Genomic DNA, 14821 nt, shown 5'->3' with positions numbered 1-14821 from the left:
CTTTCCCTTTCGAGTGCAGCGCACAGATCGGCTATAGAGAAGAGGGCTCACTCACAAACACACAACTCACAGTACAGTCATGAAATACTGTGCACATTTAAAATTAAGACTTTTGCCTATGCTTTATCTGACTTTTGCCAACTAAACACCATAATAAACCAATTACACACACATTTGTCCTGTGAACTAAACCTTCACTAACATTGCAAATAAGCGGTGGGTTAGAGTTGAGGTGTACAGTACATGTCCTTTGCATTTGGACCCATCCCCCAGAGGTGCTGGGACAGCCTGCTGGGGCCGGTTGCAGCATATCAGTGGCTGAGAGCTAGCACGCACACCTCACAACAAGAAGGTTCATAGTTCAAACTCTGGACTGTTTGTGCCATTCTGTGTGGAGTTTGCGTGTTCTGCTTGTGTCTGGGTGGGTTTGCTCTGGACACTTCGGTTTCCCCCATCACCAAAAACATGCATCAGTTATCCTCCATAAATAAATAAATAAAATTAACTCCCACAACACATCACTAACATGCTGTAGCTGGTTAAAAGGAGGGCTGAAGATGCCTCCATCCTGTAGAGGTTCCTCTGAGGTACAGGCCTGTGCTCAGGTTTGCTCATTCTTTGACCCTGGCTGCTTCTATCCTCTGCTGTCTGCATGGGGCATTGGGCAGAACGGAGTGGGACAGGAACTGAACAAGCGATGTCCTGAGTCACCCGCTGGACTCTGGAGGTAAATGAGCAGAAGGTGCATTCTGATACAGAGAATAATGATCTGGTCACCACACCTTCTGTTGTACCTCAAGTCAGTCTCAATCACAGCCACACAATCAGACTGTCAGGGTTATTGACCAATGAACCAGACTGACATCTTCATGGAGAAGTTTGTGTTCTGGATCACAAGCAAAGTCCTTCATCCAACTGTATCTCCGCCTCTGCACAATGCCATATCTACTGCTAAAAGTCTATGTTATTTTGTAATATATAAGGTCAAGGACAGGACCTTGAATCGCACGTGGATTTGCCTCTCCATAGATCTGATCTGTAACTTGGCCTGGTGGTGTCATCTGGTGTTTATATGAAGGTAGTTCGATTTAATTTAATATTATGGAACATTCCAGGCAAAATAATCACATCTCCATGGAGACCAGAAGGTGGCAAACTGTCAAGTAGAAAAAGTTACACTATGCCCCTTTAAAGTTATGAAATAAAAGAAAAGTTTTGGGGCCTATATATGACCATAAACCAATGAACTGGTGATGAACCATTTCACATTTATGTAAAATGAATGTATTTTCTTCCTTTTTTGAAGTTAGTTTTAGATGATTTGTTCCTCGCTCTACACAGAGTGAGACCTCGTGCCTTTTCCCTATCTTCGGTGCAGTACTGAATCGCGAGCTGTCACAGAGGGCTCGCGCTGTCTCCTCCCCCGCCCTCGAGCTCACAGCAGGGCTCCTGATTGGTCCAAAAGAGCAAGGGGCGCACGCGGATGCACTCGTGATCTGTGGGGGTGGGCGTGGTCCTCGGATTGTCTGCTTCTACATCAGTGGACCACAACAAATAAGGCACATACATGAGAGAGTAGAAAGAGACTGTACTTGTGTAGGTCTACTTGTTACTGTTAGGCCTACTTCAGAATATATTTGGGGAAAGTACTAGTTAAAGGCGCACTGTGTAACTTTTCTAGTTTCTGTCATGTGTTTGTGTCCAAAATAGTAGGCTATTGTTCTGCCTCAAATGTCCTACACAGTAAATGACAGAATATGGCGTCGAACAGATCCGTCTCACATTTATTCAATTAAAGGTGCTTTTATCGCTCAAAAATACCTTGTATAACTATGAGTGCGATCACCTCTTCACAGATCTGAAAGTTGCAAATGCAATGTTAACCTTTAACCCTAAAGACAATACAACATCAGCTCAGAATCTGGCGTTCCCAAAGAATAAACAACAAAATGATAAAGTAGTCCAATATCTGAGAAACCAGTGCAAGATACGCAAATGTTCAAATTATGTAGTAGGCTATTGTCAAGATTAAAGGCTTTTGAGATGACGAACAAATATATTCAAGTAGGAGTAGATGCTGTTACGCTGTGAAATATATTACTCAAGTACAAGTAAAAGTATGGTGTCTGAAAACCACTTGAAGTAGCCCCACAATTATAAGAAGTATTTATAAGTGAGCAGACCTTTAGACCTCTAGGCACTTTGCCATCTTGGCCGAAGCTATTACTAGTTTATGACAAGAGTAAAAACGTATACTAGTATCTTAAACCTTGACTTAAGGCATGAATGCTTTCCCTGTCCATGTTATAATAATGAGCTTTTATCACACAAAGCAACATGTATTATTAACTGAATTCTGCAGCGGAAGGCCACAATTATGTTTTGTCAGCTCTTCAAGTCATTCTTACTCTGTTATTCTGACTTAGCCTTGATGAGTCCCTGACTTTACATCTGTAATATCCTTCTTTTTATAACAGGCTCCTCTGATGCTCTCCACTCATCTGCACTTTCTAGTCATTATTACACCTTTATTGTCTATATAATATCCAGCCTTTTATCTGTTCTGCCTGGAGAATGTATTTCAATAGGCCTATTTTTTTCTGGAAATGTAGTTTTTATTCCTTGCTAAATAAATCTCCATCTCCAATTTCCTACTTGACTAAAAAAAAAATAGTGGCATGTATTGTCCAGCAGATGGCGCCAGAGACCAGTCAGAAAACATAACAGCGCCTGTGCTGTGGTGGAAAAAAAGAAGTACTAAAAATGTAAGAAAACACATATTTGACTTTTTAAACTATGCCACTGATGATGCTAGGCCTAATTATGTTGTTTATTTGTAATTTTTAAACTTACTTAAATTTACAGTTGCAATATGCTGCTGTATGTCTGACAACCAAGTATAAAAGAAGAGATAATATTAAAATATGGAAGTAGATATGCAGCTATTCTTCTGCATTCTTCATTGCTATTTTCAACAACCAGCAGCAAAACAGGCCCTGGGAACTTTTTCTGAAAACCCTCTTCATAATATTACACCAGTAGGTTTTAATGCACGTTGGAATCATCAGCTTTTAACTGTATCATAAGTTAGGCCCAATGCTTATAATAAATGCTCCAACCCAAGAATATTCAAAAAGTGTTGCAGCTGTCTTTATTATTAACATGAGAATTTACAGGACTGTTTTATTTTGTGATTTAGATTAATTACGCTAAACAACCAAGATAATTAAGGTTCAGGTTCATGTAAGCCTAATATGGGAGGTTCACTTTAACAATGCATTATAGAGCTGTATTAATTATATTACAAATAGGCGTATTATGTTCTAACAGGCTAATAATGAAAAGTACACTATAAAAACATAACTGTAGACCAGTTAGTGTCACTTTAATAACTGTAATTAACCCACCTGCACTGGTAGATTTTTGTACTGCTGTTCTGCACATACTGTATATTGTATATTAAAACCTTTTTTTAATTTTTATTTGATCATAGTTTATATTATTATGATTTGTTTTATGTTGCCCTATAACATCAAAGCAACTTCCTAGTTTGTGAATTGTGTTCAATGACAATAAAATGCATTAATAATAATAATTCAATTTGTCTAAGTTGCATAGGGAACCTTCTATAATTAGGCCTAATGAAAATGACTTTGTGTTGCTTCAAAGTCAGTCTGCTGTGCCACACAGGTCTGTGTGCATGTTTGAATGTGAGTGTGTGTGTGTGGGGGGGGGTCCGTCTGTGTGTATATTTGAATGTGTGTGTGTGTGGTATGTGTTTGTGTGTATGTGTATGTATGCGTGTGCATGTGTTTGTGTGAGTGTGTGTGTATGGTCGTGTGAGTGTATGTATGTGTATGTGTGTGTTTGCTGCAGTGTAACGTGTACAGTACATCAGATGGTGGCCGTGTCCATCTCCTCTGCAGTTTGGTCTCGTGTGGCCCCTGGGGAAATGAAGAGCCCAGCCCTGTAATCCTGTAATAGCCATTTCATCAGTGCAGCGCTCGCTTGTCTCGCAGCAGCAGCAGAAGCAGCGGCAGCAGCGGCAGCGGCAGCAGAAGCAACATGTTGCCCATAAACAGTTGGTGAACAGTTTTGAATGCGCCTGTGGACCGGCGCATGCGCACTGCCTGACATTTTCGAGTGGGGTTTGAACAGGAAGGCGGACATGTTGGCCAGGCTGCGGGAAGAGAAAATCAGGCATCGTCTGCTCGGCTCTTTTTCGGACACCAACCCTCCCCGGGATCTTATTTATCACTTTTTGGCCTAAGAGGAAGAGCATCTTGAAGGGGAACACGTTCACGAAGCGATGACAATGCTCTGGACGCAGCGCACGGGGCGCACTTTGACGCTCTGACGACGCCGCGTTCAGACTCAGACAAATTTGTCATAAGCAGAAGTTTTTTCCAGCCACTTCTACTTTTGAGCTGTCACAGTCGCTCGCGTTACTTCACAAACTTGGGACATACCTGGAAACGGGCCTGGATTGTATATATTTTGTGCGATCGTGCTTCCCGAGTGGACTTTCCCTGTAGATTTTGAATAGTCTTTTGTTTGGATGCTGCTACATTTTAAGCCCTTATCCTCTGGCATCCTGCGGACTAATCTGTCGCCGCATTTATCTTTTGCCTGTGAAGTTCTCAATCACACTTGGAAAAATACCTTTTGACACCGATCATGTGGCTTTTGTACATCCAGCGCAATCTTAAACGTTTTATTGTTGGCGAAAGCTCGAGATGAACGATGTATTTTTTTTGAAGCGCAAAGTTGGGAGGCAGACAGAACATTTGGTTAGCTTCCGCAGGCTGCTAAGTTAAGCTAGCCTCGCCACAGCTGTTTTTGCATAGAATCAAGCATCGGGACTGAATTTAGCTGTAAAAATGTCTAATGCGGAACCCATGGAGGCTCGGTTTGAGAAAATCGATGCCATGTTGAAGGACCCGAAGTCGGAAATCAACACGGACTGTCTCCTGGTAAGTTTGCGGGTTGCTAACAGGCTAAAGTTGCTAGCATCGCAGCCATTCGGGGTCAGACTACCGCTTGGAGACAGGACTGTGAAATAGCACGTCTCCTGCAATGTTTAAAAGGTGTTTGAATGTGTTTTGCAATAATTTAAACGTGTATTATATATGGTATTGCTTTGATTGTGCAAACATGCTAGTTTAGCTTTCAAATGGTGCACTCGAAATCTATGGGACAGATCTTCATAATCCAGCAGCTCAGACTTTACCATGCAGTCAATGGTTAATCTACAAAACTCTTAGCTTTAAATTGACCAAAATTATAACTATATAACCATATCTATGACATTTTGAGCACTCATTTTCCTCTAGCTGTATTGCTGTCATATTGTTCTTTATGATTTTCCATAGTGTTCAAGTTCAGGTTCGTTATAGAAAGCCACAAAAGCTTTATTTACTTTGAGTCATTGAATATATTTTGTTGGAACAAGAATTTGTAGCACTCCACTGGTTCAGCTTGAAAATGCTAAACAACTCAACACTGTCAAACTTGGCTCTCCCCTTTGTAACCTTTTGGCCTGACATTTTTGCTGTGAAAGGAAGTAAAATGCTCAAATAGTGGCTTTTTTATGTAGTTCTTAAAAGTTTGCATTCTTCAGCTAAGATGAAGATTCAGTCTGCTCTTTTCAGTGTATATTTTATTCTGTCAGTTGATTTTGAAAGTATAAAAGATAGGATTTGAATGAGTAAACATGTCGTTGCTTATGCAAAAAAATAGCCATGGTTATTATAATATTGTACAATACATCATTTGGCTAGTCATGAGGATTAGCCATGTCTTGTCATCGCACACAACGTAAAGCATTGGATGACTCTTATGAAATTGTAGTTACATTCCCGTCTTGTTCCCAATTTGATCTATTATCTTGATTTCACCACATTTCTTTGACTTTAAACTTGCAGTTGAAATTGACCTTATATAAGCTATACATAGACATATATATTTCACTACATTGCTGGGTTTCACTTGACACTACCACATTCTACAGACAAAAAGTATTTAATGCAGATGGCACGGCAGCTAAAATGAATATTGTTAAAATGCAGATTTTTGTTGTCATTTAGCGAGTTATAGGGTCTTGTCACTAGTGGATGATGAAATAATCTGGTTCAATATTTGTGAATGCACCTTTTTGGATTATTCTCTTGAGAAATCTGAAAACTTCCAAAACAATTTGATTTCAGACATTTAGTAGATTAGTATTTATTCATGACTACTGAAGTTGGAGAAGCAAAGGATCAGAACAATTGTAGCCACCATTAAAAAAAAAACAAAAACAAACACCATCCCTATTTTTTGTGATGCCAGCCTCTTGGTCTGAGTCACTGTTTTAACATCAGACAGAAAACTTAACAATAATTCTATGATTTCCGTTGTAAAACCTAAACAAAGTAGGTGACCAACATTAACCAACGGCCTATTCATTTCTACTGTGGGCTTAATTGACTAAAGTAACTACTACCACTACTACACAATCAAGGTCAGATAAAGGTAATGTACAATACATTGTTTGCAAATACTTTAAATGTTTACTTAATATATGATTATTTCATTATTTTACCAGTTATCAGTTACAAACAGGGTGTAAATGAAAAAACTACTACTATTGGTCTGACTTGGTCTGACTTGGACTGACCTGTCGCCGTCCCTGCTTTTTGTTTGGTTGGCATATGTGTTGTTTTGTCTGCTCTGTCTGAAGTGTAGGTGCATGAGGGGAGCCTGTTGTAACCTGCCCGAGTTCACCTGTCGGGTGCAGTTGGCCCTGGCTGGTTCTTGTTGGTGGCTGATGACTCTGTAATGACTTTTTATGCGTGGGAAAATGCAGGTAAATGCTTCCTTGCACGTGCCACCTGGGATAGCATTAGGTCTCTCTCAATGATTACTAGGGATGTACCGGTCCAGCTTTTTCAGTTTAGATACAGATTTCAATACTGTAGTTTTAAGTATCTGCTCATGCCTGATATCAACCAGTGCAGAGACAGAAAACTGCATTTATTTTCTTTAGACAAAAATAAAATGATACGAAACTGATACAATGTGTTATGCAGCTGTTATTTTTCTCTCAAGTAACCACAGAACAGCTTTGTCTATAAAAAGTTCAAATAAGAGACTTTTTAGGCCAAATACAACCAGTACATAGTCATATTATATCAATTTATATGTCCAGCCAGGATATCGACTGAACCGATATCCGATCCAGTGTATTTTTCAGTATTAGCACCTTTTATATTATACCAATCTGCTGCCAAAAATAGACACAAAGCTTTATATTAACACTTTTAATATGAAGAGATAGCTGTGCAAAACATGACTACAGCTCTCTTAAAAGTTTATGGTAAAAAAGGCTAGGGGAGAGTTTATAGTGAATTTAAATGACATAATTTGAGGAAAATAATCAAAATTGGACCAACATGTTTACCCAAAGAATTAGCAGGTCTTATCAGCCATCTGTTTCTCTGGATTATAAATGATCGTATCGGTATCAGCCATGAAAAAACACGTATCGGTCGATCTCCAGTGCCGATATTAGCATCCCTAATAATTACTATATCGACTTATTGTTCAACACATAACAGATGGAACAATAATTTTTGAGGGCAATATTTATATTTATCATGAATACCTTTTTCTTTATACTAGTGGGAACTTTTTTTTATTTTTCTGTTCTATGATCAAATCTGAGGGTTGAATAACTTTTATAATACATTGTAGATAAAACTAACTACTAAAGTGATTCCTGATTTATTTATTGCACCTCCATGAATTTTTTATGATATTTAGATATTAAGAATTAAGAATTTTTGGGGTCCTGCTTTAGGCTTATTATGTCAGTAGCATCATTCATAGCAGCATTTTTTTAGTTAATCGTCAAATATCTTCTTCAGCAATATATTTTACTTAATAATTTGTTATCGTGACAGGCCCAGGTGAGCACTTCCTTTCACGTGCGCTGCTATCCGGGTTAGCATTACGAGCGGCAATCCCAGGAAGTGACTGAGAGATGCGGGATGCCTGTGACGGTGGTGTTTCTGTTTGTTTATTTCGGCTTGGGTGACAGTAGCTCAGTGTTATTCGCGGTCACTTTGCACTCGGTGTGGCGTTGGCATTAGAGTGGAGCAACCTCACAAGTGATCCACGTGTAGTCTCGTCACACTCTAGTCTCATTGTTAGAAATGTGGGCCTACTTCAATACACTTTTTAGACTCTAAATCACTTTAAATTTAGGTACATTCTTTACTGAGAAGTGAGATCAGTGGTAAGCTTAAAGCCACAGTATGTAACCAGAAAAGATTTTTTTTTTTTATTGCACTAGAAAACTTAGAAAAATATGCATGCTAACTGTGAACGGGCATACATCTCCACAAACCTGGCTTTTACTTACCTTTACCTGCTTTTTTTGTTTCCATGGAAATCTGGTTCCTGGCATAAAACATAACAATGTCCATGTATGTGCGGAATGTTCCAAGGTATAATTTTAATCCTGGAATCAAACTGGTGTCGTGCCAACTCTAGAAATTTACATACAACGCATTTTGAACAATGACTGTTGAGTCAAAAAGCAAATACGGTAATTAGTTGTCACAGTGACCCAATTAAATAAATATGTATTTCATAATCCGTAACATGAAAAAAGCCGCCACGTTGTCTTTCATTTTTCACATGCTTCTATAATTACAAGCAGTTTTACTTGTGAAAACTGCATGCACTGAAGTAGTGCATTAAAAATATTCTCAAGAAAAGCAGCAGCTGCAGCTGGCTTAAGTTTATTGTAGTCATCATGGGGAATGTGAGGAGTTCCCATTCATAAAACTTGACAACAATAGTTCCCACTTCCTGTTAGCATTCGCTGTGTCATTGTCATGCCCCTGACTGAAGTGGCTGGACTGGTGCAAGTGTGTGTTTGGTGGTGCTCTGCAGAGGCTATAGATGCAAATTCCCAGCCTGCTCTCCTGATGCTGGTGTTTGCTGGGAGCATGGAAGCCTTTTATGGGCTGGTTGTGTAAAGGGACAAGTTGGTGGTTCAATTCAACACACTCTGAACATGTATTTAAACTCACAAGTTCGCAGCTGCTGTTTTAGCCTTGATTTAACTGCTTCAGTACAGCAACAGAAGGAGTTTGTATTACTAAAAAATAATACTTGTATGAAAAGTAAAACTGAGTGAGGATGAAGATCTGACAGATATTATTTTTCCAACTGGATTTCAGCATTGAAACTGGCAACCAAAATGACAGACTGATGGCTCATTCTGCTTTCTGATTGGATAATTTTTTGCACCAAAACACCAAATTATAACATAAACAACTTTGCCATCATGCTCAATGTTTTTTGTAATTAAGAATAAATCAGCATTACAGTAATTATCAGCTATATTTGATTTGGACATTATACACATATATATAAATACATTTTAATAGACTTTTTTTATTCACACTGAGGTTTAGTTTGTTTTCCTGACAGTTTGTTCTGCTCACTAGTGTTCTTCCTCAGAGTGATCACTTGATGGTGCTGTGATGTGCCCGGTCAGCAGATTTAAACAGGTTTTGGCACCTTCTTCCTTTTGGGGTAGGTAGGACAGCGCCATCTGTAGTCCGACTTCTTCAGGGCAGTATCCCAAGTGTGTGAGAGGAAAAAAGCCCCCTCGTGCTGGTTTATAGTCCCGTGCTCATGTTTCCATATTTTAGTAGCCCCTACTCCTACTCCATACTGTCAGGTATGAATACGAACTAAACCTTGGTCTGGAAAAAAAAAATCTACTAAAATAAAGTAACGGAAGACCAGATGAACCTCACTGGACTATTGATTTGAACATGTTCCAACCTTGTATACTGTTATACATGTTTGTGGAATTTAAAATAAAAATCTTACATATGTTTTTTTTAATACCTTACATTGTATCTCTGAATATTACTTCTTAAGTTCTTGAATTTGTTTTTCTATCTCTGTTTTGTGATAAGTGAATGTTTCTGTGACCTTCAGTTTCAAAGAAATCTTCTCATCCTTTTGCCTCAGTGACGCTGTATGTTTTGTAAAGGCCCCTCCCCTAAACTCCACCCACTCTCTTAACTTTGCTGCATTTGTTTATAGCCTTCTGTAGTGGTCTCGCTTAAAAAAAAAAGAAAAATAATATGGTAATAGGCCTTTCACAATACCAAATACTGAAGTGCGATATACATAAGTAAATATAGACGATAAAAGATAAAATTGAAACAAATTTATGCCACTGATACAAAAACCCTAAAGCTGACCTATCCCCAAATTATATTCTCTTATAAATGTAAAATATGGTGAGAAAAATTTGCTCAAATAAATAAGCAGGGACGCACCAATCCAGATTTTACTGATTATGATACTGATATCAACTTATACCAGTGCAGAGACTGAAAGATGTATTTAATTCCTTTCAACAAGACTAAAAGACAAAACTGATCCGAATGTGTTATGTAGCCGTTATTTATCTCAAGTAATGACAGAACAGCTTTGCACGAATAGAAATTTAAACATTAATAGGCTTCTGGGCCGACTATAACGGGTAAATAGTCTAATTATTTATTTTATATGTCCAACCAGGTTAACGGCTTAACCAATATTTGGAAACCGATATCCGAGCCAGTAAATTTTTCAGTTAAGAGTATCAAATAGATGCCTCCCTAAATGAATGAGTTTGAGTTAGTTTGCGTCTATAATGAGTCATAGAATTTATTTATGCAATGCTCAACTGCTAAAATCTAGTTGAAAATAACAAAATTTCTCACTAGTGCTAAGAAAAATAATCCACGATAAATAATCTAAAATATACTAAGGATGAATTGATATATCTGAATCAAAGTCCTAAATTTGAACCTACCGGTATATTAAATCTTGTAAAAATACGTTTGTTAGTTAATACTGGCTTATTTTAAGTTGAGTTAAATTCTAAATGAGTATTATGGTTATGAATTGTAGGCCTGCCATTTAGAAGTGCGATATATTGCTGCAGTAAATCTAGGCAAAAGAAAGAAATCTTCTCATCCTTTTGCCTCAGTGACATTGTATGTTTTGTAAAGGCCCCTTCCCTAAACTCCACCCACCCTCTTAACTTTGCTGCATTTGTTTATAGCCTTCTGTAGTGGTCTCTCTCTTTAGAAAAACACACAAAATAACACGGTAACTCATTCTCCCATCCTGTTGCAGAAAGAGCCAATTAACCTCACCTTAAAGTGCTCACACGCTGCATTTTTACCAGCGGGGACACAGTGGGGCGTTGTTCCCCTCTTGCCCCCCGGCCTCTGCCAGCGCTCCTCATCTCTGAATGGAGGCCTTCTGCTGCCCGCTACACGCACTGCCACCCTGACCCAAGCCCCTCCCACATCTTAATAAAATTCCACGCTAATCAAATAACCTCTTGTGTTTGACCAGCGGGGACTTCGCAGCGAGTATCATTACTAATATTAACATTCACAGGACAGAAATAAACCGTTCCTGTACTGAGTAGTTTTACAGTAAATTAAAAACTGTTGTATATCACACGGGCACACATTCTACTCCTCAAAACCAGTAGCGAAATCATTTTTGTGATCAAAATGAGCTACGCTAAGCTGTCGTTCCTTGGAAAAGTTCACTTCTGACGTTACAATAGGGCTGTGCGATTAATCAAATATTTGTGCAGATTCTGTCATTTCTATCTGTCAGTGATCAGGACGTCTTTTAACTGAGAAGTCTCCACCCAGTCCTCTGTCAGTACAAGTAGAGATCGACCGCTATGGGTTTTTCCCGTGAAACCGATTGTTTAGAATCCAGAGCAACCGATAAGATCTGCCGATATTTTTTGGGCCAATGTGTAGGGCTGATTTTCCCCAAATTCTGTATTTTAAATTTACTACAAACTGACCCACAGCCCTTTTTTTTTTTTTATCACAAACCTTTGAGAGAGCAGTAGTCACGTTTTCTGCAATTGTCTTTTTGCTCTGAAATGTTCAAATAAAACTTTATGTGTAGTTTTTAGGCAGCAGGTTGGCCAAAACAAAATATCGGTTTGTGCTGGAGGTTTAAGACCGATCACTTATAGACTAAAAAGCACAAATATCGACTTGATATATCGGTCTATCTCTAAGTACAGCCATGTGGTTTGGAGCAGTTTGGACTAAGAAATTTGACTATTTTTCAGTGATAAATATTGTTAATGTTTAGGAAATTCATATCGAAAGTTATGGCTGCAACTAATCGTAAAAAATAATCATAGTTGTGTTTTGGTAAGACAGAGGCTTTATTACAAGACTTCAGTCACCACATTTTTATCGTTATTTTGTTGATGATGTATTCAAAAAGTCTCATTGTACATTCGTTTGACTAGTGGACTAATCTGAAAATTACAACTAAAATAACTATTAGTTGCAACAGCCAGGTCTCTGGAAGTAAAAGCACGTGGTTTGGGGTTCAGACTGACAGTTTTAGACCAATATAAGACCAGATCAAGTTAAAAAGAACATTTGTTAGCAATCAAGATGATGGACAGAATTGTGTTTTTTTGTGTATTTTTACATTTTTGTCTCGTAGTAGCAGTTGAACTCTCCTTTCTCCTCGCCTGCACTCTGCTGATCTGCCGGGAGAGAAGCAACGCAACAGAGGCAGAGGAACAGGACCAGGCAAGGCAGGGCTGCTGAGGTAGCTGGGTGTGGACACTCTCTCTCCCCATAAACCAAAATTATGTGGACTGAGGACTCGTGTTTCTCAAGAGCCCTGAATCGGGACATTTAACTGGGGAAAGCGGCCGACATGTTTGCCTATGAGTAATCAGCTCCATCAGAATACACAATGCAAGCCTTTTACTGCCCCGGTCCCCTACCTGACTTCTGAACCCACGCTGCTATTTCTTCACTGCTCTGTGGAGCTGTTGTGGGTTCCCACGGGTGCCGAAATAGTTGAAGGCGCTGTTGTTATCAAAGATCTAAAACTGCTACATTGGACCGTTTTGAGATGATGGATAGAGTAAGTTGTTGGAGCAAATTGGCGTTCGAGTAACAAGCACACAGGCAGTTCCATTCTGCAGCAGTGTTGTCACGATACTAAAGTTTCCAAACCAGATTTCGATACTAAGGAATTGACTCAATACTTGATACCGATTACGATACAATGATACAATGATACAATGATACAAGTTTAAAAAATGTAATAGAATCTAGAGTTCGATTGATGTGTCTTTTCATGGCCGATTCCGATTGTGTAGAATCCAGAGCAACCGATATCTGATGAGCTCTGCCGATATGTAGGGCCGATTTTTGATTATTTTCCTCAGATCATGTCAACTCACCCACAAACCTTTAATACCGCACCAAATGTGATACACTGCTCTCTAAAAGTGTCAATATAAAGCTTTGTGTGTATGTTCTAGGTAGCACCAAAACAAAATATCGGCCTGTGCTGGCGATTTAAGGCCGATACAGCAAAAAAGTCCAAATATCGGCCCCATATTTTGACCGCCAGTTTCTTTGTTACCACGAGGTCTTATATTAATTCCGATAAAGCTCAAATTCATACTAAAACTGTTCAGGAAAGCTAAATATATAAAGCCACAAGAAAGTACTATTATGTAATGTAGTTCTATTAAAGAGTGTTTTTTATTAGCATTGTAGTATCGGTATAAAGAGTATAAAGTCTGTTGCTTAGTATAGAGTTTGAAATTTTAGTATCGTGACAACACTAACTATAACTCTTAGTAAATTTGTAAAAGTGTTACTAAAACTGCTTAAACTTAACCGTAGCTGCGTGAGCTCTGTCAGTATTTGGTGGGATGCTAACAGTTGTCCCTCTCCTGGTGTTTATCCCTGTTTTCCTTATCTCCAGCCCTAAATAAATCCGGCCTGGAAAGAAGGTGCCTTATCTGGATGGGCCGCCCCCTCCCCACTCATTGTGCTGCTTCTAAACACTCATTTAGACAAACAGAATGCCACAGGGTGTAATATAAGGCCTTGGTGATTCTGAAGGTGCCTATCTGTGCTGCTGTTTATAGTTGAAGGCTCGCTTTAAATCAGAAACGGCAAAAAGACGCAAGCGATAATACTTTGAGTTCAACGTGTCTTTATTTTTTGGCGTTTTGTCATTGTGCATACACAGATGTATTCTGTTTGTTTTGGTGATGTTTTTGCTGAAAAGATGATATGGGGTGGGCGATATGGCAAACGGATTACATCACTATTGTTTGGGGGAAAGAGTGAACGTTGTATCACTTAGGTTGAGTGCTGTTAGCTATTTCAATTGTTAATCTCTGGCTGTTCAGTTTGGGATCTGCACAGTATTGGCTGGCCCTAGGTCTGTCACAATAATGACTATATTGACTTATCGTTCTATATATGACACCTGGAACAATAATTTCTTTGTAAACGTGGGGAGATTTTGGGCATTTTTTTTGGCAATACCATAAGATTTGAGCTGTGGAGGGTTGGAAAAGTAATGTGGCTAATTACTGGTTCATTCTGCAGCTCATGGTACGTAATGATACTGTCTATTTAAAAATGGTTTACTGGGATTATCTTGCATTATTGTTGTTGTATCAGTGGCATAAAGAGTTTCAGTATAATTGCAACAACATATCGTCCTTCAAAATGTGTTACCGTGACAGGTCTAGCTGCAAGAAAAAAAAAAAATATCGCAGCAACACAAGGCTCCTGATTGTACAGAAATGTTCAGCTTTTGAAAGGAAATTTGCCAATAAGGCTTATTTAAAATATGCTATTCGTTATTAGGCCCTACATCAAACTTGGGTTGGTCTTGGTTTAGCTTTTTAGGTTTAGTTTTTACCTTTACACTGTTTAAATAGTAC

General features: G+C 38.7%; 1 protein-coding gene across 2 annotated transcripts in view; it reads left to right on the top strand.

The window, feature by feature from the left end:
• The first annotated feature begins 4129 nt into the window (after positions 1-4129).
• rock1 (Rho-associated, coiled-coil containing protein kinase 1) overlaps positions 4130-14821 on the top strand; it is a 58403-nt gene continuing 47711 nt past the window's right edge. For both annotated transcript variants that reach the window (XR_004542516.2, XM_033981843.2), the window contains exon 1: positions 4130-4973. Coding sequence is in view for 1 of the 2 variants with exons in the window: in XM_033981843.2 (XP_033837734.1) it covers positions 4881-4973 (93 nt within the window). In the remaining variant the exon portion in view is untranslated. The remainder of the gene's footprint in view (positions 4974-14821) is intronic.

Source organism: Periophthalmus magnuspinnatus, chromosome 17 (genome assembly GCF_009829125.3).
Source record: "Periophthalmus magnuspinnatus isolate fPerMag1 chromosome 17, fPerMag1.2.pri, whole genome shotgun sequence".
Taxonomy (NCBI): Eukaryota; Metazoa; Chordata; class Actinopteri; order Gobiiformes; family Gobiidae; genus Periophthalmus; species Periophthalmus magnuspinnatus.
Note: the sequence above shows the minus strand (reverse complement) of the source record. Positions and strands in the feature narration are given on the sequence as shown.